At 37.3% G+C, this 27,736-nt stretch overlaps 1 protein-coding gene across 6 annotated transcripts; it reads right to left on the bottom strand.

Moving 5' to 3' along the window:
* Positions 1–2,223: 2,223 nt before the first annotated feature.
* On the bottom strand, positions 2,224–26,047 carry C1D (C1D nuclear receptor corepressor). Of its 6 annotated transcripts, XM_070573852.1 has the most exons (7): positions 25,927–25,968; positions 21,699–21,844; positions 19,351–19,467; positions 11,862–12,008; positions 11,029–11,095; positions 10,661–10,716; positions 2,224–8,001 (listed from the first exon to the last, which is right to left on the bottom strand). In XM_070573852.1, exons 3-7 carry the CDS (start codon positions 19,426–19,428, stop codon positions 7,837–7,839), a joined length of 513 nt encoding a protein of 170 aa, XP_070429953.1. In that variant the 5' UTR covers positions 19,429–19,467; positions 21,699–21,844; positions 25,927–25,968; the 3' UTR covers positions 2,224–7,836. The 6 variants fall into 6 exon arrangements, with proteins under 6 accessions (XP_070429953.1, XP_008522737.2, XP_070429952.1 ...); XM_008524515.2 differs by lacking the exon at positions 19,351–19,467 and having other exon boundaries at positions 25,927–25,997; XM_070573851.1 differs by lacking the exon at positions 21,699–21,844 and having other exon boundaries at positions 25,927–25,978.
* Between the last annotated feature and the right edge of the window lie 1,689 nt (positions 26,048–27,736).

Below are 27,736 nucleotides of genomic sequence, written 5' to 3'. Positions count from 1 at the left end.
GGGATGAATAGGGAGAACAGAGGATTTTTAGGGCAGTGAAGCTATTCTGTATGATACTATAATAATGGATACACGTCATTATATAGTTGTCAAAACCCAAAGAATATACAACGCTCATACTGAACCCTAATGTAAACTATGGACTCTGGATGATGATGATGTGTCTACGTAGGTTCATCAGTTTTAACAAACGTACCACTCTGGTGGGGGATGTGGATAACGGGAGAGGTTATGCACATGCGGGGCAGGTGGTATTTGGGAACTCTCTGTACTTTCTACTGTGAACCTAAAACTGCTCTAAAAAATAAAGTTTATTAATTTAAAATTACACACAAGAGGAAGGGGAATACAGGCAACAAATACATCTCATTTATATCTTAAGATGATTATTTCAAATGTTTCCGTAAGTTTCCAGGCAGTACATAAGTATTAAGTTTAGCAAGCCAGAGTCTAAGAAGATATGCATTAAGCTGTACACAGTACCTCCCCTAAAAGGATTAAAACGCGCATTGATGCTATTTCCAAATGCTGCTTTTGGGGCCGGCCCCATGGCCGAGTGGTTAAGTTCGCGCACTCCCCTTCCACAGCCTGGGTTTTCGCTGGTTCAGATCCCAGGTGCGGACATGGCACCGCTCATCAGGCCACGCTGAGGCAGCATCCCACATCGCACGACCAGAGGCACTCACAACTAGAATATACAACTATATACTAGGGGGGCTTTGGGGAGAAGAAGAAAAAAAAGGATTGGCAACAGATGTTAGCTCAGGTGCCAATCTTTAAAAAAAAATTAAAATAAAATAAAAAGTGACAGATAAAATCCAGCAATTCCAATTCCTTAAACTCTAATTTTAATTGTTCTTAGGACAAATCCTAAAAACACATTTTGTTACACCTCTAATATGTATAACTTCTGATACTGAACAATTTCCAGTATAATCTGGTTAGATTTCAGTGAGAAAACAGAGCTTGAAAAAAATTATAAGCATACTTCCTATGAACCAGTCTCCTTTTATGAAAATTAGGCACAATAAAAATCCCTCTTCCAATCTGGCATTATTAAGACATTCGAGCAAAGATCATACCGTCACTTACATAAAACCCTACTGTTGTGGTGTCTAACCTTATGGTGATCAACACTTAGAAGTTTCAAAAGAGCATGGCCGGCAGATTAGAGAGGCACTGCCCAATAAAAATTCTTATTTTCTAGCCATATCTGTACTACAACTTGTCTAGAATTAAAATTAAAAATAAATGGGGCCCCAATGTAGGAAATCACTAAACGCCTACAGACATTTTTATATAGGTTTTTTTAGACAATGAAATATATGCTACTACACTTAAGCATTCTTAAATTATTCCCCTGTCACTGAAGTATTTTATTTATTGCTGAACACTTCAAAAACTAAATAACTAGCATTCACTGGGTTATCCAACTGTCATGCCGCTTCTTTGAATATTGTTGCCGATCAGCACAACTTCTTTTCCCATTTCTTTTTACCAAAGAAATCATGCATATAAGAAAACAAAACAAAAAAGGAAAAAAAACGTGTTCTCACTTCACCTCTGCTCATGAGAGGGATTAACACTTTTAATCGTTTCTGTCTTTAATTCTGGTGATTACCTTCATAATGCAGACCTACACTGCCATTTTTCATTGGACCTAATCCACTGACTCCCCAACCTAAAAATGAGGATTTAATTTATACTGCTCCCTCCTCTTACTCTTTCCAGTTTCTGATGGAAGAATTAAAAATAATAATATAGCTATCACCTCTACAATTGAAATAAATGTAAAACCATATTCATGCATCAGGGTTGTGCAGCATCTGGCTTTCTCCCCAGAGGATGCCCTCTTCTCTCCTCCCCATTTCTAACCCACTTCTGTCTGTAACACCTTCACTTTTACACTCTTAAACTCGATTTCCTTCACATTGTCTTCTATGTTTAATGTACTGTTGACTCTAAAAGCTGAAAACCAATAAGCAACATTTATAATAGTTAAAAATATATATAGGGCCCAAATCATTAAAAGCAAAAACCCACTTCTGAATTCTCTAATACCTAACTTCAAAAGAAAGAAAACTGAATAGCACACTATACAGGTAAGAATTTGAAAAAGGAAATTTTAAGACATTTTTTGAAAATATCTTTACCAAATGAATCCAATACGAGATTTTTTAAGATATGTGCTCATACAAAAGCACAAATAACATACAACTTGTGTAAGATGTTTAAGTATTTATTTGCATTATTTGAACTTGACTGGTGCATTACATTAGGAAAAGACCGCATGGTACATGATAATAACAGGCTTGGTGAAAATCTCCTCTCCATGGAAACTGGACACAGTCTTCTTTCCTTCAGGGAAATGAGTTTCTTCAAACCAAGGTAACGAAGTATAAAAGATGGCACACTCAGTCAGATAAAGTGACAATGTCTGCTAGAAAGGTCTGAACATTTTGGCTTCAGAAAGAGTCTACGAGACCTTTGACACTTCACGGTTTAAGTCCTGCAGTCTTTGCTCAAATTCAAAAATATTCCTGGATAAGTTTACACAGGTTCTGGTTTCCTTCAGAATTACATCTTCACCCTGTGTCATAGTTTCTTACACACTTCCACATTCAAGTTATTAATCTTTTTAATTCCTCTCATCCAATAGCCACTGTATCCGTTTGCTACAGCTGGCATAAGAAAGTACCACAAACTGGGTGGCTTACACAACAGAAATGGATTGTCTCACAGTTCTGGAGGCTGGAAGTCCAGAATCACAGCGTTGGCAAGGGTGGCTCCTTCGGAGGCTGTGAGGGAGAGAATCTGTTCCACGCCTCTCACCCAGCTTCTGCTGGTTCCTGGTGATCTCTGGTATTCCTCGGCTTATAGAAGCATTACCATCACCTCTGCCTTCATCTTCGCATGGCGTTGTCCATGTGTGTGTGTCTATTTCAAATTTCCCCTTTTCATAAGGACACTTGTAATACTGGATTAGGGCCCACCCTATGACTTCATCTTCACTAACTACACCTGCAACAACCCTGTTCCTAAATAGGGTTACATTATGAGGTTTGGAGAGTTAGAACTTCAACATATGCATTTTGGGGGAACACAATTCAACCCATAGCAGCCATTTTCCTCATGATAAAGTTCAACATTTTCCAATCACTACATACTGTTTGGACAACTGCTGAATTTCCCATGCCTACAACAGAAGCTGGGACACAAGAGGAGCTCTATAAATGAACGAACGAATGTTGAATGAATGAGTGAATAAACGAATGAGACTGCAAGTGAGGGAAAAAAACTGTGGATGCTGAGAGGTTAGCTAGGCTAAATCATTAGCTGAGTAATGCCTTCCTGAATGGAACTGAGCAGGAGTAAACATTGTGCCTTGGCAAAATTGCAAAACACTATATACCCCATGGACCTCTAAGGTCATTTACAAAGAGTCAAAATCACAAAGTTAAAACCTGCAAATGTCAAAACCCAGCAACTATTATACACACTTTTAATAATTCTTTCTTTCTTAAGGGAAAAATAATAGAGAAGAAAGTATGAGAAATAGGGTAGAAAATGATTTCAGTTTAAGTCAAGGAAGACATTATCAGAGCAAAGCACTAAATGACACAATATCAGCAGGACACATTACAGGATGGTCTGCAGGCAATCCACTGCTACAGCACTAAATCAGAGGTGATTCCTTATTACAAAAATTCTTTTGTCATTTTAATAACTAAAGTTCTTTGGACAAGGTCCAGGATGAATTGGACACTATAGCAAATTGTATATTAACAAGCCTCTGTTCTTTTTCCAGTAACATTTTTCAACATTGCCTCTCAATAGATAACACCCACATAATAAGGAATTGAAAGTATTCTTTTCTATTTTTCCTAATCATCTCATTCAAATCATATCACCATGAATTTCCTGGGTACCTGGCTTGAAAATACTGTCTCACTATAAACTTTAAATTCAAGCCCTGGATAGGTCTACATTCATTTCAGCAGAAGCATCTTGAAATGTTGAATTATCATCTTCAATTTCCTTCAGTCATTTATTGTAGCTGCCAAACTGAAATGGTGCACCTTAAAGGCAACACTAAACTGAAAGCAAATAATAAAAAAGAGTCTCTCTTAAATGTTTCATTTATAAAAGCTTATTCTTCCCACCATCAAATTTCTATACTGTCTGAAATACATCACTTTACAAAACTGACATCTTGCATGCAGTTATACTGCCACGATACATCTGCTAAACTCCAAGGTCTGTGGGGGGAGTGGGGGACTAGCATCTTTTCTCAACCTTTTATTAAGAGATGAGTAATACAGAGCTAGGCTAGTTGTGGTTTTTGGCCTTTTGTGGGGGGGGGGGGAGAATTAAAATTAAACCTCAATTGCTAATAGACATCACTGTAGCTATCCCCTTTTCTGGACAGCTTTACTAATCTTCCTGGCTATATTAAAAACTATGCCATAAAATAAACACTTTAAAAATGTACATTAAGTCAGAGGGCGGCTAGCCTATGACAGCTCACTCTGACAGGAAAATGAACCTGCAAACCAAAAACATCTGAAGCATTTTCTTGGAATCCTGCTCACAAGTAATATAACAGCAAATTAATCAAGTAGAACAAATCTACAGAATTCTATTATAAAATCCTGTATACTTTCCCCCTAACATAATAGTTAATGACAACTATAAAATGCTAATATACGAAATTTAAAAAATATGGTTTGCATTTCCAAAACTGAAGAGTTTTAGACCAGGATATAGGGAAAAGGAAATATTTTTATTAGTAAAGTACATTCAGATCACATTTATATAAAACGAGTTGCTACCACGGTCATTCAGTAAAAGCTACTGAATTTATCTGAGTAAGTTTACTAACTATGCTATGAAGGGAGAAAATGAGAGGCCAGGGCTCCTTGTTCTTCCTTTTATATACCAAACTCAGCTATCACATGAGGGTCAGAATCACTGCTCAAATCTTTCTCAGTTAATGTCACTTTGTAAAACCAGAATTTCTGATAATTTATTGCATAAAATTACAGTTTAACTGTATCTTAAATTGAGTGATTCCTAAAGCATCTTGTTCTCCAAAGACCTACTTGAGAAAAAAGTATCTATATTCAATACATTGTCCACTTTTGAAGTATTTCCTACATTTCTAGTCAATTTTAAAAGCCTTATTTAGAAATAATACCAATCTATTTCTAATAGCTAAGAAGAACAATTTTTTAATCTGCAGGGTATCTTAAAAACCAATCAACTTGACACAACCTCCTAATTCCAGGAATGTAAACCATAATTCAAGCTTCAATTTTCCTCTAACATACCCTACTTTACTAAAATGAATTCCCATCCTGCAACTATGAACAAAAAGAAATTGTACTTAGAATAATAATAAAAGACAAAATCTCATTATTTAGTATTAGATTAATAGTCTATCATTCTAATCTTAAAAATATCTATAGCTATAACCTCTCCAACTTGTTAATTCCCAAAGAGATTAATAAAAGATGTAATTAACATCTAAACTTAGAGCAGACTGTCATTTGGAACAAACTATGCTAACAGTCACTGTACCATAGTTAAACAGATCAACCCATCACCCTTTATGGTTCTGACTAAGGTTAATGAGCACAATTTGTCATAAATTCTCCAGTAACTCTGAAAAATTGAGGTGCATGAAAAGATTACTTTTTTCATGACACTATAAAAATAGAATCAAGGCTGCAGTGGTCTTATTTGGAACCTAGCACAGTATTTGGCAATGTAAATGTCATTAAATACTTGTGAAATGAATAAATAACATACAAATAAGCAAACCAATGCACTACTACCATTCAGCCCCTTATTATGTACTAAATAATTAGTTAAAATTATACATAATAAAATGGAATACACTCAAACAGGTGTTTTTCCTACTAATCAACACTGAAAGAATCATTCACCTAAGAATCTCAATTTAACAAAATGTAGAGTTGGACTTTCACAAATGCAATAATTTGTTTAATGATTTTCTGCAACTGCATGACATTTTTCATTTAACTTTTGTGGAATTAGGAAATATACAGAAATGCAAGTTATAAGTTTCTTTGCAATATATAACACAAGGCCACACGTACACTACACTTGATCTTAACATTTCTTTTTCTCATGAAGAAGTTACTTTAAAAAAAGCTGGATGGGCCAGCCCAGTGGCACAGTGCTTAAGATCAGTGCGCTCTGCTTCAGTGGCCTGAGTTCATGGGTTTGGATCTCAGGTGCAGACCTACACCACTCATCAAGCCATGCTCTGGCAGCAACCCATATACAAAAAATAGAGGAAGATTGGCACAGATGTTAGCTCAGGGCCAATCTTCCTCATCAAAAAAAAAAAAAAAAAAAGGAAGAAAGAAAGAAAAAGCTGTAAATGTGAGAAGATGAAGGTGAAAAAAGAAGTGAAATAACTATAAATGTTCTTCCACTTCAAAAATCATCTGACATCTGAGCCAGAAGACTTTCTGCATCTATCAGTGACTTCCTCTTCATGTGTCATAGAAAGAGTTCAACATGCTTTACAAAATCCATTACATTTTAAGACCATTTCCAATATCTGCTACCATAAATCAAGAAATCCATTTATTCAAGGTTACTTATAGAGAATTAATCACACAGAAAATTTTAACAACTTCTTTTTCAAAAATTAAAGCACTTTACTGTACTTGGCATTCCTACACATAATGATGTGGATTCAAAGACTGAAAGCATTAAGGATATATAATTAAAATTCATGGGCTTAGACATAAAAAAAAATTTTTTTACATATGTAGAATTCTCTGTAACAAATATTCCAGAAAAATAAATCAGAATATAAAAACAACGTAATCTCCTTTGAATTTCTCCTCTGCTTAAGTGGTATTATATAACATAGAAAGTTGTTCTGAAACACCTGTATATACTTGGTACAGCCACAAAAACAGGCAATCAAAAAATATGAAAAAGCGAGATCAAGAGAACTGTGGGCACTATGCATCAGGAAGAGAAACTCCAGAATGTCTCCATTCCTGATGATTTCTAAAATCTACCTGCCTAATTTCAAGGGAAAATTTACTCAAAAGAGAAAAATAAACCAGTAAGCTACACAACATTTACAGCCTTTACGGATAGGGTACAGCCATTACACCAAAACTCAGCCATCAATACACAACCTCCCAGCAACAGACAATCTCAAATCCCATCTAAAGGTAATGAGAATATATTTTACTTTAAATGGGACATAGAGGAAAAGTGCCAAGAATTAAAGTATAACCCGAAAGCTTCACACTTCAAATAACAAAAAAATCAGTAATTCCCAAAATCATGAAAACATGAAGTAACTACACAGGAAAAAATGGACATTTAAGTCATTTCATTCTTTCTTAATATTACATAGTGAAACCAGATGTATTTATAACTTCAGCTTTCAGATAGCATACTTCATAAAGTCATTATTCATTTGAGATCGACAAAAGTTTACAAAGAACATTTAACTTAAATTTCATAGTTGCTTACAAAATGGTACTTGAAAGATTGATCTATATAAGGAAATAAGAGTCTTGTGAAGAGAGATGGTAAACTATGAATATAAAATATACCACAATGTTAAAAACCTCATAGCAATCCACAGGAAAATCAATAAAGATAACTTAATCTTTCTAGGGAAAAAAATTATTTAGCATTACAAATTTAAAATGTAAACTTTATATATGAATTCAATAAGGAATACATTTAAACCCTGCATTGCCACATAATCATCATTTTGTGGAAAACAATAAAAATGATGTACTTTTTGAATATCTGTACATCAAAATCAAAAGGTTAATTTTTACATTTTCCTTTATTGGCAACTTTGGATGCATTTTTAGGTTTGGGTTCCCAGAGGGCGTTTTTGACAAATCTTGAAGCCGCGCCTCTGTCCAGCTTGCCAGCCTTTTTCTTGTCTGTTATTTCCTTGACTCTGTTCATGTATACTCTGATTCTTTCCTTAAAGACAAAACAGAAGAAGAAGAAAAGCAATAGGTTTACTAAGCTGTTCACCACCCCTGAGCTTTATTACACCACACCTCAGCTAAACTCAACAGATCTGTATTTACTGCCTATTGAGTGGTGCCGATAAATGCAGGAGAACAGGGGAAACACACTCCACGCTCTCCTGGAGTTCACAGTCTAGGGGAGTCAGACATTAAAAAGTCATTTCAGAAGTGTTCTGAGTGTTTCAAAAGAGGAAGAACTAGACTAAGACATCACTACAGAGATAAGCATTGAATTGTTTATATGTGGTTATACATTGTTTAATGTAGCATTAACCTAAATTCACATATTAACTCTCATGTATCTGAAGTCTACAATCTAAAATAGAGCTCTCATACACTTGTAACATACAAACCAAACTCTTGAAATTTTTCTAAGTAGGAAACAGATGAGGCAGTATTTAACTATTTTCATGTTACCTTCTAGTGTCTCAATTAAAATAAGGAGAATGAAAACAAGATCTTTTATTCAATTTCATAGTTTTGACTGATAAGTACGATACTTTCTAATGAAATATACGGTTCTAATCAGACTTCACAAGGTGAGAAACTAATAGGTTGTCATACCACTTTGAATCTTCTGAGACATTAATCAGAATAAAGGGCTATTCTATACTTCAAGTGGAGAAATAAAGGTGATGAGAGCCATAAAATAGCAGAGTAAATGACTGATTGCCGCTTAAAAGCAAGTTTCATCAAAATAATCCAAATAGTTACAGAAACAGAAACATACACAGAAAAATGCAGAACATTAGACTCTTTTAATATAAGAGTGGAAACTCTGCTCAAAACCCTCACGGCTACCTTAGAGTAAAAGCCAAAGTCCTTTCAATCCACTCCCACCCCGCCCTGCCTGGAATGACCTTCCCTCAAAAATCCACCCAGCCACTCCCTCTCTTCCTTCCAGTCAGCTCGAAGGTTAGCCCTGGTAACAGGCCCTGCCTTTACCATTTCAAATGGCAAGCCTACCCAAGCACTCCAGTCCCCCCTCTCCTGAGCTCTATTTTTTCTTTTTCCCCATAATATGTAACTTTCTAACATACTACTTATTCATATATATTTATTATCTGTTTGTTTCTTTTATTATATTCTTTGTCTCCCTCCACTAGATAGTCTGACATCTGCCACCAGGGCAGGGATATTTATCAGCTTTATTCACTGAGGAATCATCTCACTTGGAAATGCCTGGCTCGCAGCAGGCACTCAAATATTGGTTGAATGAATAAACTGACTGTTTTCAATGCCTTTCCCCATTCATGATATACATGGCAAATGGTTTCCTCTCACACACTAATTCTGTGATCCATTAGTAATGTCTGTCACAAGGTCAGGAAAGGGGACTAGGTTTACGTATGCTTTTTATTTGCCAACCCTTGTCCAGTATATGAATGTACTCCTCTATAAAGTGGGTTTTGAGGAAAAAGGAAGATGATTTTACCCTCTTCCAATGACAGAATCAAGTATTAAAATACTCCAAATAACTGCGTTAAAGGAAAAAAGAGGAATTTTATCAATGTAAAGTTCATTATTAGAAAGTTGAAAACATATGACACAATGCATACTTCTTAGGATTTAAAGCCAATATCACTGGTCAAATGAAGATGTGTGTATCATACTGCTTTATATTTTTGCTTTAAATCTTTTTCACAATTCTGTATTTAAAAATAAATTCATTTTTCCCCAAGAACTTTTAAAAGAAGAAAATGTCTTAGTCCATACATTAAAAAAATAAAGACAACGGATCTGGTTTACTCATTTTTTTTAAAATAAATGAACTTGTACTTTACTAAGTTGTAAATAACATATCAACCACCACAAGACTTGAGAACAATAAAACAGTGTCAAGTGTATTTCACGTACATATTTACCTTATATTTTACAAACACAAAGAATAAATTTACTAATATTCTTTTTCATAAAGCCAAGTCAAGAAGGTAACCATAAGTTTGATTTCTAATTTTTTTCCTTCAAATTGAATGATTTAATTTTTGAAGTCAGCAAAAACTCCAAGATACCAGACCTTATATACTGTACTTATACATCTAAATGGAATACAAAGACAAACCTAGAAGATTTATTACAGGTTGTAAATATGTCACTAATGCAGAATTACTGGACAGTACACATACAACTGGTGCCAAAAAAGCTTTTAGCTTTGTTGCTGAACTGGATTCTTTACTGCTGAGAAAATGAATTAATGGAAGAATTGAAAAGGTGGGGGAGAAACTTTCCCGTCTTTGCTAGTAAATCAACTAGAATATACTTTTAAGAATTGTGTAAGAGTTTTAAAAAAAAAAAAAAAAACCGCAGTTGTAGAGATGAACAGGATTTCAAGAATTTATAGGGAAAATAATATGGAAGTTATAAATAATTACTAGAATCATAACATTTTCCCATCCAGAGATTTATATAACACATGGAACACCAATCCTCCGACAAAGGTAAGAAAAAGAAAAACTAAAGACATGATGAAATTTGGCTCACTTTTGTAATTTCAACTCTAAATAATTTTGTTCTCCACAATGAGTGTGAGAAAGGTACTACCACTTTAACTTCAGGAATACCACAACAGACAGACACATAAAATAACAAGAAACCCAATGCCACCTTACCAATTCCTGCTTTACTGGATGCTCCTTAGGATTAACTCCTTGAGTTGCCAAATAAACTACAAAAGAAAGATTTCATGGAATAAAATGGTGTATATATTAATTAGGAGCATTAATTAAAGAAACTCTACTCAAAAAATAAAAGTCACACAAATAATTAATTAAATCTTAAATTATTCAACCTCTATGTAATACTAAATTTACAGGTGGCTCATGGGCATCTGGTATTCTGATTTAAAAGAAATAAATATCTGACTATTAAAATTGCCATAAAGTATAATTATATATAAATTGCTACCATTTAAAAAATAAATGACCTTTAACACAATAAAGAATTTGCTTTCTAATTAACTCCAAAGAAATATACATACCCCAAAACATTGAATTTAATGTGTAAGCAGAAACTAAATCCACTTTTGCTTGTTCAAGTGGGTCCAACTATTAAAAAAAAAAAGACAGACAGAGAGAGAATGAAAAAAGAAATACACACAAACTTAGCACCATCACACAGTATTTTCAACTTTTACCACGCACAATGTATCAAAGAAATGTTTTCTTCACTTTCTATAATCTAATAACCAAATGATCTGGAAATAATTTGCAAAAAGAAGTTTCGTTAACCAGTGATTTTTGCCCACAAATTTTCACTTCATGGTACCATCTTTAGTTAGACAAGGAATGTGGATAATCCAAGAAAAATTCTTTTGAATTATTTTAGTTTCAAGAGTTATGGATCTGGGCTTTGTATGTCAAAAGTAATTTATCAATATAAACATGGTACATGATGCATTTATGTATAAGCAGCACGCTAAAATGCTTAGGCAATACCAAAGACAGAAGAAACATAATGAGATTTGTTTTAGACTGTCAAAGTCAATTTACTCTTTTTGTCCTATAGGGTTTCCAGAAACCCTGATAACATCATTGTAATACTTAAAAGGTCAAAGATAGAGAGTCTATGAAAAAGAATGCTATGAGTGCTCCATTTTTTAAAAACCAAGTCAAAATAAAAATATAGTTAGGAGGTATTTCCTAAGATTGGAGTTTTGTCTTGTTTTATTCCCCTAAAAATACCCAAACACTTATAAAATTGATAGAAAGGGGAAAAGGAGCATATATCATTAATCTATTTCTTCTTTGGTATGTTTCATAACAGCACTCTGTTTTTGAAATTACATTTTTAGAAATTACATTTTTTAAATACCTTCTGCAACAACTCATTTCTAGAAACAGACATCATAGTCTTCAGCATCTCATCCACAGCACCAATGGAATTCTCAAATGTTGATAAATACTCATGAATTTCTACTGGATAGTCTTCATTAATTTCTTCACTTGCCATTATGACCAACTGGAAAAAACATAAATTCTTAGAATTCATATTGTAAACAGAGATAGTTTACCAAGAAAAAAATCAATAGGTCATATCACGTATTTCAAAGTGCTAAAAGAGTTAAAACCTGAAGATAATTAAACAAATCTTAGAATATAACTCTACAGCAACTACATTCAAACTTCCCCTCTTCTTTTTTTTTTAAAGATTTTATTTTTCCTTCTTCTCCCCAAAGTACCCCAGTACATAGCTGTATGGTTTTTTTTAGTTGTCTGTCCTTCTAGTTGTGGCATGTGGGACGCCACCTCAGCATGGCCCAATGAGCAGTGCCATGTCCGCGCCCAGGATCCAAACCCTGGGCCACCAATGCAGAGCACTCGAACTTGACCACTCAGCCACGGGGCCAGTCCCTCAAACTTCCCCTCTTCTTAAGTTGCTTGCGGTCAGGGGGGACAAGAACTCACCCAAGTCCACTAATGCTACACATATCAAACCCTCAATGCATTTCAAGAATAAAGACATGACTACCAAACACAGAATATCAATTATCAAAATCCCACATTTACAAAACTTTCTGTTGAAGTTAAAGACTAAGCAAAGCGATGAAAGTGTGGTAAGTACACTCCCTAATGCTTACCGAAAAAATGCTAAGGAAAGCTCTCTTTTTTAAAAACTTAGTCCTTTTTAGTCCTTCTAAATTTAGGTGTTGATCTAGCAAGATGGTATATTAAACTAAAACGTTAGAAATCCTAGGTCAGAAATATCTTATGATTATTTAACCCTAAAATCATTTTTCAAGCCTATATTTATATACATTCCTTAAGCTTCTTTAAAATATTAATAAGAAACTCAAAGAGTCTATAAATCACATAAAGTCTATAAGCAGAAAAGAGGAAACTTGGGAGAAATAAACTATATGGTTTTCATTTAGGCTAGAGCATACCTTGACAGCCCATTCTTTAAAATTCACATTTATATCATAATACTTAATACCTATGTGAGAAAAAGCAAAATCTGTGTCAACACATTTAATATAGCATCTAAGACCAAATTTCAGAGGCAATTCCAAGCCATACGTACCATCTTTAGGTTAAAAAAAATTTTTTTTATTAGCTGAAAATACCTCTTTCATTACATAACTAAAGAGAATAGCAAGAACGTGCAAAATAGCAAATAGCATTGCAGAATTGAAGTTAAGAGACTTGGGCTTTGCATCTTGCTTGAACACTGACTTTGTCACCCTAGATAAATCACTGCATCTCTCTGGGCCTCAAATACCTCATCCACAGAATAAGGCAGTTGGTCTAATGATGTGTAAAGTCTCTTACAGTTCTAAATGTTATAACTATGTCATTTAAGTTTAAAAAGTACTATTTGAATATTTAGTCACAACATATCAACATTTCTATTCAACGAGGATATTCCACTAACACATCTGGTTTCATTTAAAAAAAAAAAGTGAAGTCCATCTGACTACCACTACTTGCGCTGTAAAGCTACTATGCGACTACTGTGCAGCAGCAATTAAACAAAGGAATATGATAAAAGAAAACCATGCAGGAAAGAATTGTGACTTCCTATTTCAAAAGGCTAACTGAAAATACACATTTGCCTCTCATCCCTAGCAAAATCTCTCCAAAATGACAGAAGAAATACAAAAATAAGTCCATAGTGATGCTGGAAACCAAGAAAGGCACATGCCCATCAGGAGACCTCAACAGTAGAAACTGTTGTAAGCTACAGAGCAAATGGGATCAGACTGAGAGGAAACAGAGCCAAGGGGCCTGCCATCCCTGACAAACAGAAGAGAGGGAGAACCTAGGAACAAGCCCAGGATGCAGGACAGTAAGAGCTGAGCCGGGAAGGCTGAAAACAGCGAGGCCAATCTCCAGACCTGTGAAAGGCTGGCTCTAGCAGCCACTGCCCAGATAAAGGTGCAAGTACAAAGGATACACTGCAAATATAGAGAAGACTTAGTATTTCTTCTCTTCATGTAGGATTTTAAACCAACAAATTTGAAAATCTAGATGAAGTATGAGGTGCTGAGAAAAAAATCAATTAGCAAAACTAACCTAAGAAGAAATTACATAAACTAAGTTGATCATTAACTAGAGAAAAAAAAAAGTTAAGTAGTCAAAGATCTCCAAAAAGGTTTCCAGCCTAGAAGATATGATAGGTAATTTCTTCCAAACTTTCAAGAAACAGTTACTTCTATGGTATTTAACTGTTTAAAAACATAGAAAAAGACTGAAAACTTAGATACTTATTTCATAATATACACAAAAATAAACTCCAGATGCATTAAAAAAGTAAATGTATAAGTGCATTAAAAAATTACATAAAATATTTACATAATCCAAATAAAACCAAAATGCTATAAAAGGAAATGGCTGACAGACTTAACTACATAAAAACTGAAAAAACATCTATATGGTAAAAGTACACCATAAACAAAGTTAAAAGGCAAGAAACAGCCTGGGAGAAAATATTTGCCAAAATACAACAAACGATTAGATAGATTATTATATAGAGTTCCTACAACGCAAGAAAAAAATTAAAATAATGAAAATATCACCCATCAGATTGGCAATAATTTTAACGATTAGCAAAGTTCAGTGTTAGCAAGGGTATACACTGAAGGTGGAATATAAATTGGTACGGAATTTTTAAATGCACTACCCCTTGACTCAGGAAATCCTCTTAAGAATCTAGCCCACAGAAACCCTTGTATATATGCATATAAATTTGTTAGAATGGACTCCTCAAACTCTTCTCTGAATTTCTCCCACTTTCTCTTGCATCAATTTTTCCCCCTATGGATCAGTATCCATAAGCTTAAAACGTTTTTATTTCTTCATCTTAGACAAAAAACAAACCTCTTGACTTCATATCGCCCTCCAGTTAAGGCCCCACCTTTTATCTCCCTATTAGAACAAACTCCTCAGAAGAGTTGCTTGTACGAAGAGTCACATTTCCTCTCCTTCCATTCCTTCTTGAATCTTCTACAATCAGGACCCCACTTCTCACTCAAAATTGCTCTTGTCGAGGTCACCCACACAGCCACACTGTTAAATTCAATGGTTGATTCTCAGATCTTGTCAGCTGATACCACTGACTCCCTTCTTTGATTCCCAGGGCATCATATTTTCTTGGTGTCCCTCCTACCTGCCTGGGTGCTTTCTTGGTCTCCTTTATCCTCAGCCTTTTAACCTTGAAGTGCCCAAAGGCTGTCATTGATTCTCCTTTCCTCTCTAATTTACTCTCCAGGTGAGCTCAGGGCTTTAAATTGCATTAATAAACCGATGACTTCCAGGTTTGTATCCCCAGCCCTGACCTCTCCAGTGAATTGAAAATGTACATTTCCAGCTGCTTACTCAATACCTCTGGTTGGATGTTAAAAGATTCTCAAAGGTAATGTGCCCAAAGCCAAATTCCAAATCTTGCCTTACTGCAGTCTTCCCTGTCTCATTTCATGACAACAACTTTCTAATTTTTCAGCACTAAAATTTCAGAGTGGTACTTGATTCTTCTCTTTCACGTTATCTTTAAAACATATTCAGAATCCAACTGCATCCTACCACCTCTACTGCTACCACCCTGGTGCAAACCAGTCCAAGCCATCACTGTGTCTTGCCCGGATTGTTGCAATAGGCTACTAAACAGCTTCCCTGTTTCCAGCAGGATAGTTTATTACCAAGAAAGCAGAATGATCATTCCAAACCTAAGTCAGATGATGTTACACCTCTGCTTGGAAACTTCCAAAGGCTTGCCACCTCACTCAGAGTAAAAGACAAAGTCCTTACAATACCCTAAAAAGCCCAACACAGTCTGCTCTGACTCTCTCTGCCTTCTGTGACCTCAGTTCCTCCCACTCTACCCCTTGTTCATTCCATTGCAGCCACAATGGCCACACTGCTGGTCCCCCATCACATCAGGCATGTCCCTACCTCAGGGCCTTTCTACTTCTCCCCTTCCTAGAATGCTCTCCCCGTGTCCTGTCCCAACCAATAGCCTCAGAGCTCATTATTTCATCTTCAGCGAGATCTCTACTCAAATGTCCCCTATTGGTAAATGGTTCCTGACCACCCTATTTTAAAATGCACACCCCTCCCCTCACTCTGGGCACTCCCTAACTTCTTCTCTACCTTCCAGTCCTCAATAGTGTCTGCTATTTATTTTACGTGCTTAACGTCTGTCCACCTCCAAAAAGAGGTAACTACATGAGAGCAGAAATTTTTGTGTTTTATTCACTAGCACTGCCTGGTAGTCAATAAACATTTGTTGAATAAATAACCTATAACAAAATACTGGAAATAATCTAAATATTCACCAATAGGGAAATAATTAAATGAATTAGAACACATGCATCCAAGAGAATATTAAAAATAAAGAAGTGAATATTTATGTAGTAACACATAATGAGAAGGGATGAAAAAAGCCATAGAAGGTTGTATATAACACACAATGTATCTAATATATGCCATCTGTTTTAAAACACCTGTACATGCAGACATGTAGAAAAAGCTGTGGAGGAAACATACAGAAACCAAACATTCTCTCTGAGAAGGGGCAGGGATTAGGGAAGAGCATCAAAGCAGACTCATTTTTTTTCACTCTTCAGTCTTCATTGTTTAAATTTTGCTATTTCAAAAAGCATGTATTAAATTTGTGATAAAAATAAACAGTCATTAAATTTAAATAAAGGCACATTTTAATAAAGTATTTGGCTTTTAACAAATACTGCAAGTATAAAAATACAAAAAGGCCTTTATTTAAATGTGAATTTTTTCATCCAATTTTTCCATTAGAAAATATTTTCCCTCTCCAGAATCATGATGGGGTTTTTTTCTGCAATTATTCCCTGTCCCTAAGCCCCAATAAACAAGTGGTTATTTATTGTTAAAATGAGTTAGGGTGAATACTGAAAGCAAGGCAATAAGAATAATTACCCTCATTAAATCTGAACTGAACCGCTTGCCTTTTTCCTAACCAAAAAATAAAGGCAAGGCAGTCTAAAAAATAAAGGTTCTTCTATTGTCAGAAATTCCCCCAACTCAAATGATTTCTTCTAACATTTTATACAGACAGTTCCTGAATATTTCTTCCTTCCACAGGAAAAGCTGCAAGGAGGGAATGCAGAAACCTCCCTCTATTCCCTTTGCTCCTCAGATCCCAGGATGAAGCAGTGAATGGATGATATGAGCAGCAACAGCAAACACTTGAACACCACTGCCTATGAGCCTGGCACTATTCTAGGCACTCCACACACATTAACTCATCTACTCCGCGCAGACAAGAAACTGAGTTACAGTGAGGTTCAATAACTTGCCCAAGGTTGTACATAGTAAAACCTCCAAAGAAGAGACAGAATAAAAGGACTCACCCATCTCTGCGCCTCACTGCCCTCCCAGCTTCTCTAGGTATTCTAAAGCACTGCAGAGGTGGAGAAAGTGGAAGAGGGCCTGATAAAATCTGCTTCTCTTCATCTCTCAGGAAGGTCTGGCTGAGACTAAGGGGCAGAGGGGAAACCCTGCCCAGTAATCCCTACAGGATGTTATCGCCACTCCTTCCCTCTTCTCACTGGTTACGGAAGCCACAGCACCGGGAAGAGAAATGGAGCGGTGCACAACATCGCACCCAGAACTGAAGCCATCCCCCTCCCACCTTCTGCCATTCTCTGCTTCAGGGAGGTCAGTCTAGCCAGGAACCTGGGAGTCACCCTCATTCCTTCCTCAGGCCCTAAATCCAACCAGTCCTGTCAATATGGCCTCCTTTAATCTCCTTACACCACAAGCTTTCCTCCATTCTCACTGACTAGATTATTTCAAGAGCCTCTTCCTACTGTCAATTTTTCTCCACTCTCAATTTTAGGATGTTACAAAATGTGATTTTTCTACAAAGATAGTCTGGTTATGGTACACCCCTGCTTAAATCCTGCAATAGTTCCCTACCACCTTGAAGATAAATTCCAACCCCTGAGTATGGATGCTAGCCCATAGCCTGTGGGCCCTTCCTTGTGTGACTAACCTTGTCTTTTATCACTCCCCTCATCCAATCCTATCTTTATAGCCATGATGGCAGATTTCCAAATATGCCATGTCATTCACTCTAACCTTTCACCAGTGTGGCTCTCTATACGGGAACCGCCCTGCCCAATTCACTTTGTTCAAACCCTGCTTATCTTTGGAGATAAGACCAGGTTTCACTTCACCCAAAGAAGACATCTCTGAGTGCCACCCTCCCACTCTCTCTGTCTAGACAAACACAACTACAAACTGTGGTGTCACTTAAAACACTGTCTGGTAACATCTGTTGATTTACTTGACTTCCCTTTGACTACAAGCTCCTTGAGGGGCTGTGTCATGTTGACGTTCTATCGCCAGTGGCTGACACACACAATGACTCTGTCTCAATTTGCCCAGGACAGTCCCAGTTTATACCTGTTATTCCAGCTTGTCATCTGCTCAGCTACCCATTTCTCTCTCAGAAGTCCCAGTATAAGCAATAAATTATATGGTCACCCCAAACAAAGTAGGTCCTCTGACTCTTACTACCACTCCTCACTCCATTTTGTGAGAGAACAGGAGAGTCAGGGGAGTGGCCCTGGTACCAGCCAGGGTTCAACCAGTGCAGCAGAACCAGCAGGAGATATATATGAAGACATTTATTGCAAGACACTGCTCTATGCAATTGTAGGGGCTGGGTAAGTAATTCTGAAATATGCTGGGCAGGCTGCCACAAAAGGGCATGCTGGAACTCTTAGCTACAAGCTGAAGATGCCATCCAGAGGCGGAATTTCTTTTTTGTCAGATAAACCTCGGCTCTGCTTCTAAAGCCTTTCAAGTGATTGAATCAGACCCACTCAGATTATCTAGAATAATCTTTCTAATTTAAAGTCATCTGACTGGATTTTAACCACATCTACAAACAGCTTTGCAGCAACACCTGGACTGCTGTTTGACTGAATATCTGGGGGCTGCAGGCCAGCCAAGGTGACACATCAGAAAGACCATCATACTCCTTTAAGCCTCCAGAACTACAGCAATGAAAGGTATATTCCCGGCATCACAAGTTGTTCTGACAGCACTTTCCCACAATAGCCTTGTTATTCTTGATTGTCAGGTTCCCAAGTAACAAAACTAGACTTCAAATTCCAGCTAACAAACGTAGAAGAAATGACAACTTTTTTTAAAAAAATCATCATTTTGCAACCCCTCATGAAATTATAGATTCAGGCAACGATCACCGACAGATAAAAGGATGATGGGGAAGTTCACAATGGAGCAGTGCAACTGTCACTACACAAGCCCACGGATCGATCTTCACATCACGACCAGTAGAACAAAAACATTTTATGAACCTCCTGATGTGAAGCAGTGTGATGTACACAGCACCAACTGTGGAGCATCTCCAACTCCCCAAAAAGGTGAATCTGCATCTAACGGAGCCTTTACAGCCAACTTCCATTTCACAGGAACTGTGGAGGATAGAGAAAAAGTTAATACCTCCAGAAAGTATAGAGACAAAGCTGGAATGAGAAATACTCTATATGACAACTGACTGGTTTCTGTAACAGGCAAATAGCATGAAGAAAAAAATAAAGAAAAGGGAGGGGAAGTAGAGGAAGAAAAGATTAAGGGTAGATCTGAAACCAAATAGAATGTGTAGACCTTGTTTGGCTCTTGATTTAAATAAACCAGTATAAAAAGATATTTTTGAGAGAAAGAAATCTGAACATGGATTGGGTCTTAGATGACAGTAAGAAATTATTGATAATTTTGTCAGCTATGAAACTGGCATGATAGTTACATCAGAAAATCTCCCCATCATTTAAGGATGCATACTGAAGTACATAGGGGTAAACTTACATGATGTCTTCAATTTGTATATTTTTTAAAAAGCTAGCCTTCACGGATTAATTACACTTTGAGGACAAAAATAAGAACCTTTGTACATTATTTCTATAGTGAAATTAGATAGTTAACTCACAAATTAACCTTTAGAATACAACTCAGTTCACAAATTCGGGAAGTATCTAGACAGTATAGTCTAGAATACTCACACTGCTCTGTTACATCTCATTTCAATTCCAAATATAATTTTGTGTGAGGGGAAGGTAGGTTACTGGGTGTTCACCAGATCTGTGACAGTTGCTGAACAAAGCTTATAAAAACAAGACAGAGCCTGTAGCTCAAATGAGGTTTTTGTTACTAACATTTCCAACAAAGGCCAACACTTCAGAGTGTCTAATTATTTCAAGAATGTCACAAATTTCCTTCTAAAAAAAATCCAATCCTGATGCCATATATCTTTACCTGGCACTTATAGAAACATACGCATGTGGAAATAAGTAAATAAATAAATAACCAAACCAACAAGCCAAGTCTAAAGTCAAATGAAAAACTAGGGGAAAATATTTGCAAGATACAGACAGATAAAAGGCGCCTCTCCAAATCAACTTAACAACAACAAAAAATACCTACAATCCAAAAGAAAAATGAACAAAGAAAACCAGCAGTTCACAAATAAAGGAATCCAGATGACCAATAAGCATAAAGAAAGCTACTCAATCTTACTCATAATAAAAAAAAACATAAATTGCCAAAACAAGATGCCATTTTTCATCTGTCAAACAAGAAAAATTAAAAAGATTGATAGTACCTAATACGGGCAACAGTGAGGAGAAACAGCCCTTATTCACTATTAATTGGAGTGTAAACTGAGCATTTTTGTGGGACAATTTGGCACTGTGCTTCAAAATTGTATATCCACAAATTCTTTGACCCAGCAATTTTACCTCTCAAAATGTATATTTTCACACAAGATAATGTTCAAGGACATCCATGACAACACTCTTTAAAAGACTAAAACTTTGGGGCCAGCCCAGTGGCGCAGCAGTTAAGTGCGCACGTTCCACTTTGGTGGCCCAGGGTTCACCAGTTCGGATTCCAGATGCAGACATGACACCACTTATCAAGCCATGCTGTGGTGGGTGTCCCACATATAAAGTAGAGGGAGATGGCACCGATGTTAGCTCAGGGCCAGTCTTCCTCAGCAAAAAGAGGAGGATTGGCAGCAGATGTTAGCTCAGGGCTACTCTTCCTCAAAAAAAAAAAACACAAACTTTAAAGCAGGGAACAACCTACATGCCAATTAACAAGGACTGGTTAAATAAATTATGATATACTCATTCAATAAAATACTCTGCAGCAGTGAAAAAGAATAAAGTAGACCTTATACTCCTAAGATATATTAAGGGGACAAAAATTGAAGAACAGCATATATAATACATCCCATTTGTCTTTAAGAAAAAAGACATTAGTGTGGAGGCATACTTGTATATGCATGTAAGTTTTCCTAACAGACACAAAAGAAGCTGCTAACTGTAGTTTACTTCCGGGAAATGAAAAGCAGGAAGGAAAGGAAGCATATTTTACATTATACTCTGGAAATTATGCTTTTTAAACAATAATATGGGTAACATATTACAATAATACATATTTGTAAATAAACTTTTCAACTATCTGAAATTCTGAAATTTAATTCACATAGTATCATGACCCACAAAATGGACACCACCTGGGTGGTCAAAGCCCAGGCACAAACCAAAACACACTGTTGGGAAGACTCACTAGCCTCCAATCGCAAACCTCCAACTCAGGTGACCTAGCAGACATTACTCGAGAAAACACCACGCGCTGGCCTTACAAGGAAATGCAGGGCCTGCCGGCCAATCATGCCCTGTGTCCGCCTTGCCTCTTCTAATCCTCTATCAGCTCTTGTCCAAAATCCCAGGGCAGAGCGCTCCGCTGCTTCTGAGGCCCAGGACTCCCCCAGTCCATGGATTGTTTTCTCTTGAACAAAGGAAATCAGACTCATTACTACACAGTTTTAGTTTTGTCTTTTGACTCCAAATATGTCAGATAAAACGTCTTTTCTCCGTACCTAGCAGCTACGATCAAACATATATTCTTGAGCTCTATTATTCAAAGAAATATAAGAATGGATTCCCTCCCCTATACGCAGAGAGCCACCAAGAGACCATTTTCTCCCTATTTGAATGGTACAATGGCCTCTCTGGCCTCGCTTCTCTCCCTAGAACCTCCTCCTAGAGTTGTTGTGAGGACTTCTTCCCATCACTATTTTTGCCTGCCTAACTCAGCTACCTCATCAAGAATGCTTTCTCAAGGCAGCATTCCCTCTTCCCTCAGATTGCCACATCTTATAGTTACATAGTCTCATAGCACCATGTATTTCTCCAAATCATTGTTGTAATTTTTTTTCTGTGATTATTTGATTAATGTGCATCATCCACACGACACTGTAAGCCTGGTGCAAGCAAGCCTTGGCTCACTATTATATTCCAAGTATCAGGGCAACATGTCAAATATACTAAACAAATATCTATTACATAAATGAATCCTTAGTGCCTGGCATGTAGTAAACGCTCATTAAATTTATTTGTTTACATGGCATTGTGGAGGAAATGCTGTGAAGAGAGTCAGGAACAAATAAAGGAATTGTCAGGTAACCGAGAGAGGACCCAGTTGAGGTTGGGAAGCATTAATTTGTGTCTTTTGTGAATTTCTTTAGCAGTGTTCAGTAGGCCTGGCGCAAGAATGGTTACCCAGAACAAGGCTAGTGGACACAGGAAAGAAGGACTTACAAAAGCATCTTTAAAACTGCTGACTGGGAGGTATGGCCTTGAAGGGAGAGAAGCGAGGCTTTTTCCTCTGCTCGGAATACCCCCTCCCTGCACCTCTTCCCTATATTCTCAGCTTGGTGAAACCTATCAATCCTTTAAAACCCACATCAAATGCCCTCCTCCTCTATAAAGGCTTTCAAATCTCCCAAACAAAAGTATTCTCTTCTTCCTCTTTGCTCCCAAGGTTCTCCAGGCTTAGTTATCATATATCCATCAATAATAATCCTCGTGTATCTTAATAAATCCAAAGGTGTCAATCCTCATTTTACTTGATCCACAGCTATGCATTTGACAAAACTGAACACACTACTCCACTCTGAATTCCACAAACACTAGACTCTCAAACCTGTCCTTGTCCCTCGCTGGCTGTTCATTCCCATTTGCTGGTTCTTCCTCCTGTCCACAAACCTCTAACTGCTAAAATACCTAAGGACTTAGATCTTGCACTGCTTCCCTTTACTGTTCACACTCACTCCTTTGGTGACTGTCTCCAGCTTCACAATTTTAAATACCATCTGTTTACTGACAACTCCCAAATGTTCTTTTCCAGCAACGACCTTCCCCTTGAACTCTAGACTTGGTAGACTCAGCTGCCTATTCAACATCTCCACCTGGATGATTAACAGGCATCTCAAACTTAACAGGTCGTAACGGTAACAGAACTCCTAATCCTCCCCAGCAAACCTGCTCCTCCCAGTTTCCCACTTCTCAGTTCATGGCAATTCCACTCTTCTAGTTGCTCAAGCCCAAAACCTTGACAATCATCTTACTCTCACAACCCACATTCAGTCCACAAACAAAATCTACTGGACTTGCCTACAAAATATATCCAAAACTGAACTGCCACTCATCACATTCAATTCTTTCTACCCTGTTAAACCACCATCATCTCATCTGAATTATTACACCTTCCTAATTAGTCTCCTAGCTTTCACCCATCCCATTCTCCAACAATCTACAGTCATGCACTACATAATGACATTTCAATTACTGACGGACTACATATGCCATGGTGGTCCCATAAGGTTAGTACCATATAGCCTAGGAGTATAGTAGGCTATACCATCTAGGCTTGTGTAAGTACACTCTATGATGTTTGCACAATGATGAAATCGCCTAACAAGATATTTCTCAGAACAACCCCAGCCATTAAGCAGAGCATGATGGTATTCTTAACACAGCAGCCAGAGTAATCCTGTTAGAAATCTAAATTAGATCACGTCACTCCTCTGCTCAGAATTTTCCATTGGTTATCTACCCACTAGGCTATTCCTTCAAGTCAGGATTCATGTTTTGTGAAATTTGCATCTCCACATGACTAACACAATGTCTTGCCACATATTAGGTACTTAGTAACTATTTGTTAACTGAATAAAACTAATGAAAGTAAACTGGAACCAAATTTTGAAGAATCTTAATATCAGATTAGAGTTTGGACTTAGAGACAATAGGAGGACACCACATGGATGCAAAAGAAAAGTATATGATAATGTACATTCTGGGCTATTTCCATCTCCATGCCAAGTAGAGTTACACATAATTATGAACTAAACCAGAGAATAAATCCAAGGTATAATTTTTTGGGGAACTAGAGAAACATCTGCAGATATTGCACCAGAATTCGATTACTGAAAAGACTTTTTTGCACTGCATTATCCTAGAAAATAATAGTGAAACATACACACAACAATCTCTCAATACACACTGCTGTCTTTTGACAGACAGTCTACATTACTGTCGCCTAAAATTCTCCTTCAGACTTAGAGTAAAATCCTGAGAAAAGACAGACTTCTTCCTTTCAAAGATGTTAACCTCTAACAACAAATTTATCCCAATATCTAACAGTAGAAAAAGACATAAATTACAAAGAGGTTGCTCAAGGCTGAGGTGAATAATTACATCAGATTACAACAAATTTACTTCTATTGTTTAATTCAAAGTGTTTTCAAAATTACAGATATGAGGCTGCAAAATTACCTTCCAAAACCATGGAATTTACTTATTACAATTTTCTCACGCCTAAAATAATTGTAACAACATAAAGGGCTATTGTGCTGATTAAATAAATAACAGAGGCAAAGCTCCAAGAACAGTGGCTGCCTCAGCACTCAATACATTAGCTAGTAATATTCGTTAGTATTTTACTAAAATGAAAAAGATCAAATACCCTAATCCAATGTGGACTATTTGGAGCCATACTTGAAGGGTCAAACGCTTGGAAACAGTAGCTGAGATAACAGATATGAAGAGCCATTTGAAAAATTAAAAGCAAATACGAAAAAATCTTATCACTTCAGAACTGTGATACAGACAATATAGCTATTTTAACAGCTATAACAACTTTCGACTCAGAACTTTGTTTTAGTGTGAAAAACCATTGTTCACACTTTGTCATTATTTTATATTTCAACAAAACAATGAGTTCTATCATTTCCACCAATCGCAAACAGTTCTCTGAACTTAAACAGGGGTTATCTGGTTATTTTCGGATCCACCGTGGACATATGATTAAGACTAGGTTCAGTCTACTATCAGACAATTCAAAAGGGTTAATCAACGGGTAGCAAACATTTCACTGGGACAGAGACATCTTTATCAAGCCAAAACTGAATTGCAGCCAACAAACAGGAAGACGAAGGTATTTTCAAACAGAAGTTTTAGTAACACTGAACTTTCCTGGGCCAGAAAGAGAAATTACTTTCTTGAGATTATTCGCTACAGATTTCAACTGAACATCGAACTCAGCCTGCCATCTCGGGTGGACTTCTACTGCAGCGGCAGGCAGGCTGTCATCTTGTACGAGAATGACAAACGTGGATGACAAAGGAAGTCACTCCCCTACACCTTCCACTTTACCTTCCTCCCCAAACAAGGTTTGAAAGCAGATGAAAATTAACCGTGAAGTCATGTGTTTTTCATTTCTCCGCCTTCCAATACTTGGGAGGCGGAGCTAAGAAGCGAAGACAAAGCGAAAGGCTGAACCAAGAGAGAGACGTCAGCGGCCCAGGGAAGCCAAGCCGTCGAGCGGCCGGCCACAGGACATGCGGCAGTAGGGGTCCCGCGACAAGGCTGCCCCCCACGCTCGCGTGTGAGGCACCGAATTCGCGGAAGGCCACGCTGCCCGACACCGCCCCTCACAGTCAGCCCGGCGATGAAAGGGGGATCCCAGCACGGGAGAAGACGGTTTGTGCGGAAGCACGAGAAAACGCAAACCCCGGCTTTCAATAGTACCTCGCTAGCCTTCCACGTCTGTCTCCAGGAAAGCAGTCGGGCGACGGTGACGTCAGTGACGCGCCGGCTCTGGCCGCGGCGCGAACGGCGCTCTGTGATGACCTCACGCGCTCAGCCCGTCCCTTGCTTCCCTCCCCCTCCGCGCTGAAAGGCCGTTTTAGCAGTGCTTCAGGCCGATACCTTGGAAGGAGTGTGGGGCGAGATGCTGGACACCTTTTTTTAGATTTATATTTAGCCGGCACCCACCTCAAATACGAGTTGAGCGTATTTAACCAGAAAAAAGTGTCAGTTACTAAAGCTTCGTTCAGATTTTTACTTCCCCCGAAGCTCGTTCCAGGCCCTGGTTCTTCCTACACTCACCTTGTCGGCCTCTAAATGAGCCTTCTAGAACAGCGTCCCAGATTATCCGTAGTGAAGGACGGTTCTTTATTTTTCCGCTCTAACGCTAAGGGTGACTTTTTGTAAACTACAGCAAAAATGAATTACTTGGGAAATGAAAAAACGGCAAAATTCAAGCCCAGATTTTTAATGATCAGTTTCAATAAACGTAAAACTACATTTCAATAAATACAATCAGAACACATATGAGGAAAAAAATTAAAAACTGTGCCTAGTGTTCATTGAAAGTGTAGTATAAGTGATTAAGAACATCGTTTTCACATTCCTAACTTTTTATTATTCCACAATCATCATTTGGCAAAAAAGTATGCATGAAATAGCGATTCTGATATTAAATACCTATAAAAGTACTTTGAACAAACACCTTTTACGTCAATATCTAAAGTTTTTTAAGTGGCAAGTGAACTTCCGGTTTGTTTTTCTAATCTAGTGGAATTAAAGACAATGGTTCTGGTTGAGGGTGGTGTATAGCTAAACCGTTCCTCTGTTTTGCTTTTACATTCATAGTAGAGAAACCATTCTCACAAACATAAGTTGAAGGGAATGGAAGAAGAGTTTTCAAAGGAATTTCAGTAAGCTAAGAATATTCATTTTTAACTAGTGTCTAAAATGAAACAAATGATGACATTTTCAAAATTCATTTCAATCATTCTCAGTTGCCAGTTCCAACAATTTATCGTTTACGTTATTTTTAAAATTAAATTATCTTTTGATGAAAGAAATGGATTCCTTTCATTTTTCTGCATTGTTAGATTTATACATTGTTAGAGTCACAGTTACCAAACTAACCTTAAAATACTACAAGTTGCAATGTGGTCATACTGCACATGACTAGTATACAATTCACACGATCTGGGACTCACCATGTGAGTTCAACAACATCCAAATTAATTTACACCCTATTCAAGAAAACCAGTTCACTCATCTTGGTTGTTGCAGCAATGCCGAATTGCCATAAAAGTTTCTAAATGATTCTTCTCAATTTCTTCACTCATCTCATTGTGGACAGGTAATAACAAATAGTTCATGGACTGGCACCAGTCCACAGACCGTACTTTGAGTAGCACTGTCCTTGAGAGTTGGGTGCATAATCTTACCACGAAGATGATTGAGATCGAGAGGACTGAAACATCACCTAGAATAACTCAGAACCTGACCTTTGCTCTACACTAAGGTGATAATGAGGTTTCAAGGCAAATTGTCACACCTTTGTGTCATTTGGGTCCTCAGGAAGCAAACACTGAAATGGAGTTAGGAGTACAAGAGGTTTGAGGCAGGTGGGGATGTCTCTGAAAGATAAAGAGGGAGGAAGCAGGATTGAGCAGAAAGCCTCAGGCTATGATGGAGATTTGACAGGGTCTCAGCCAACCCAGAAGTGAGCTCCAGAGCAAAGAGTGCCCTTAGAAGAGAC

Source organism: Equus przewalskii, chromosome 14 (assembly GCF_037783145.1).
Source record: "Equus przewalskii isolate Varuska chromosome 14, EquPr2, whole genome shotgun sequence".
NCBI classification, from domain to species: domain Eukaryota; kingdom Metazoa; phylum Chordata; class Mammalia; order Perissodactyla; family Equidae; genus Equus; species Equus przewalskii.
Note: the sequence above shows the minus strand (reverse complement) of the source record. Positions and strands in the feature narration are given on the sequence as shown.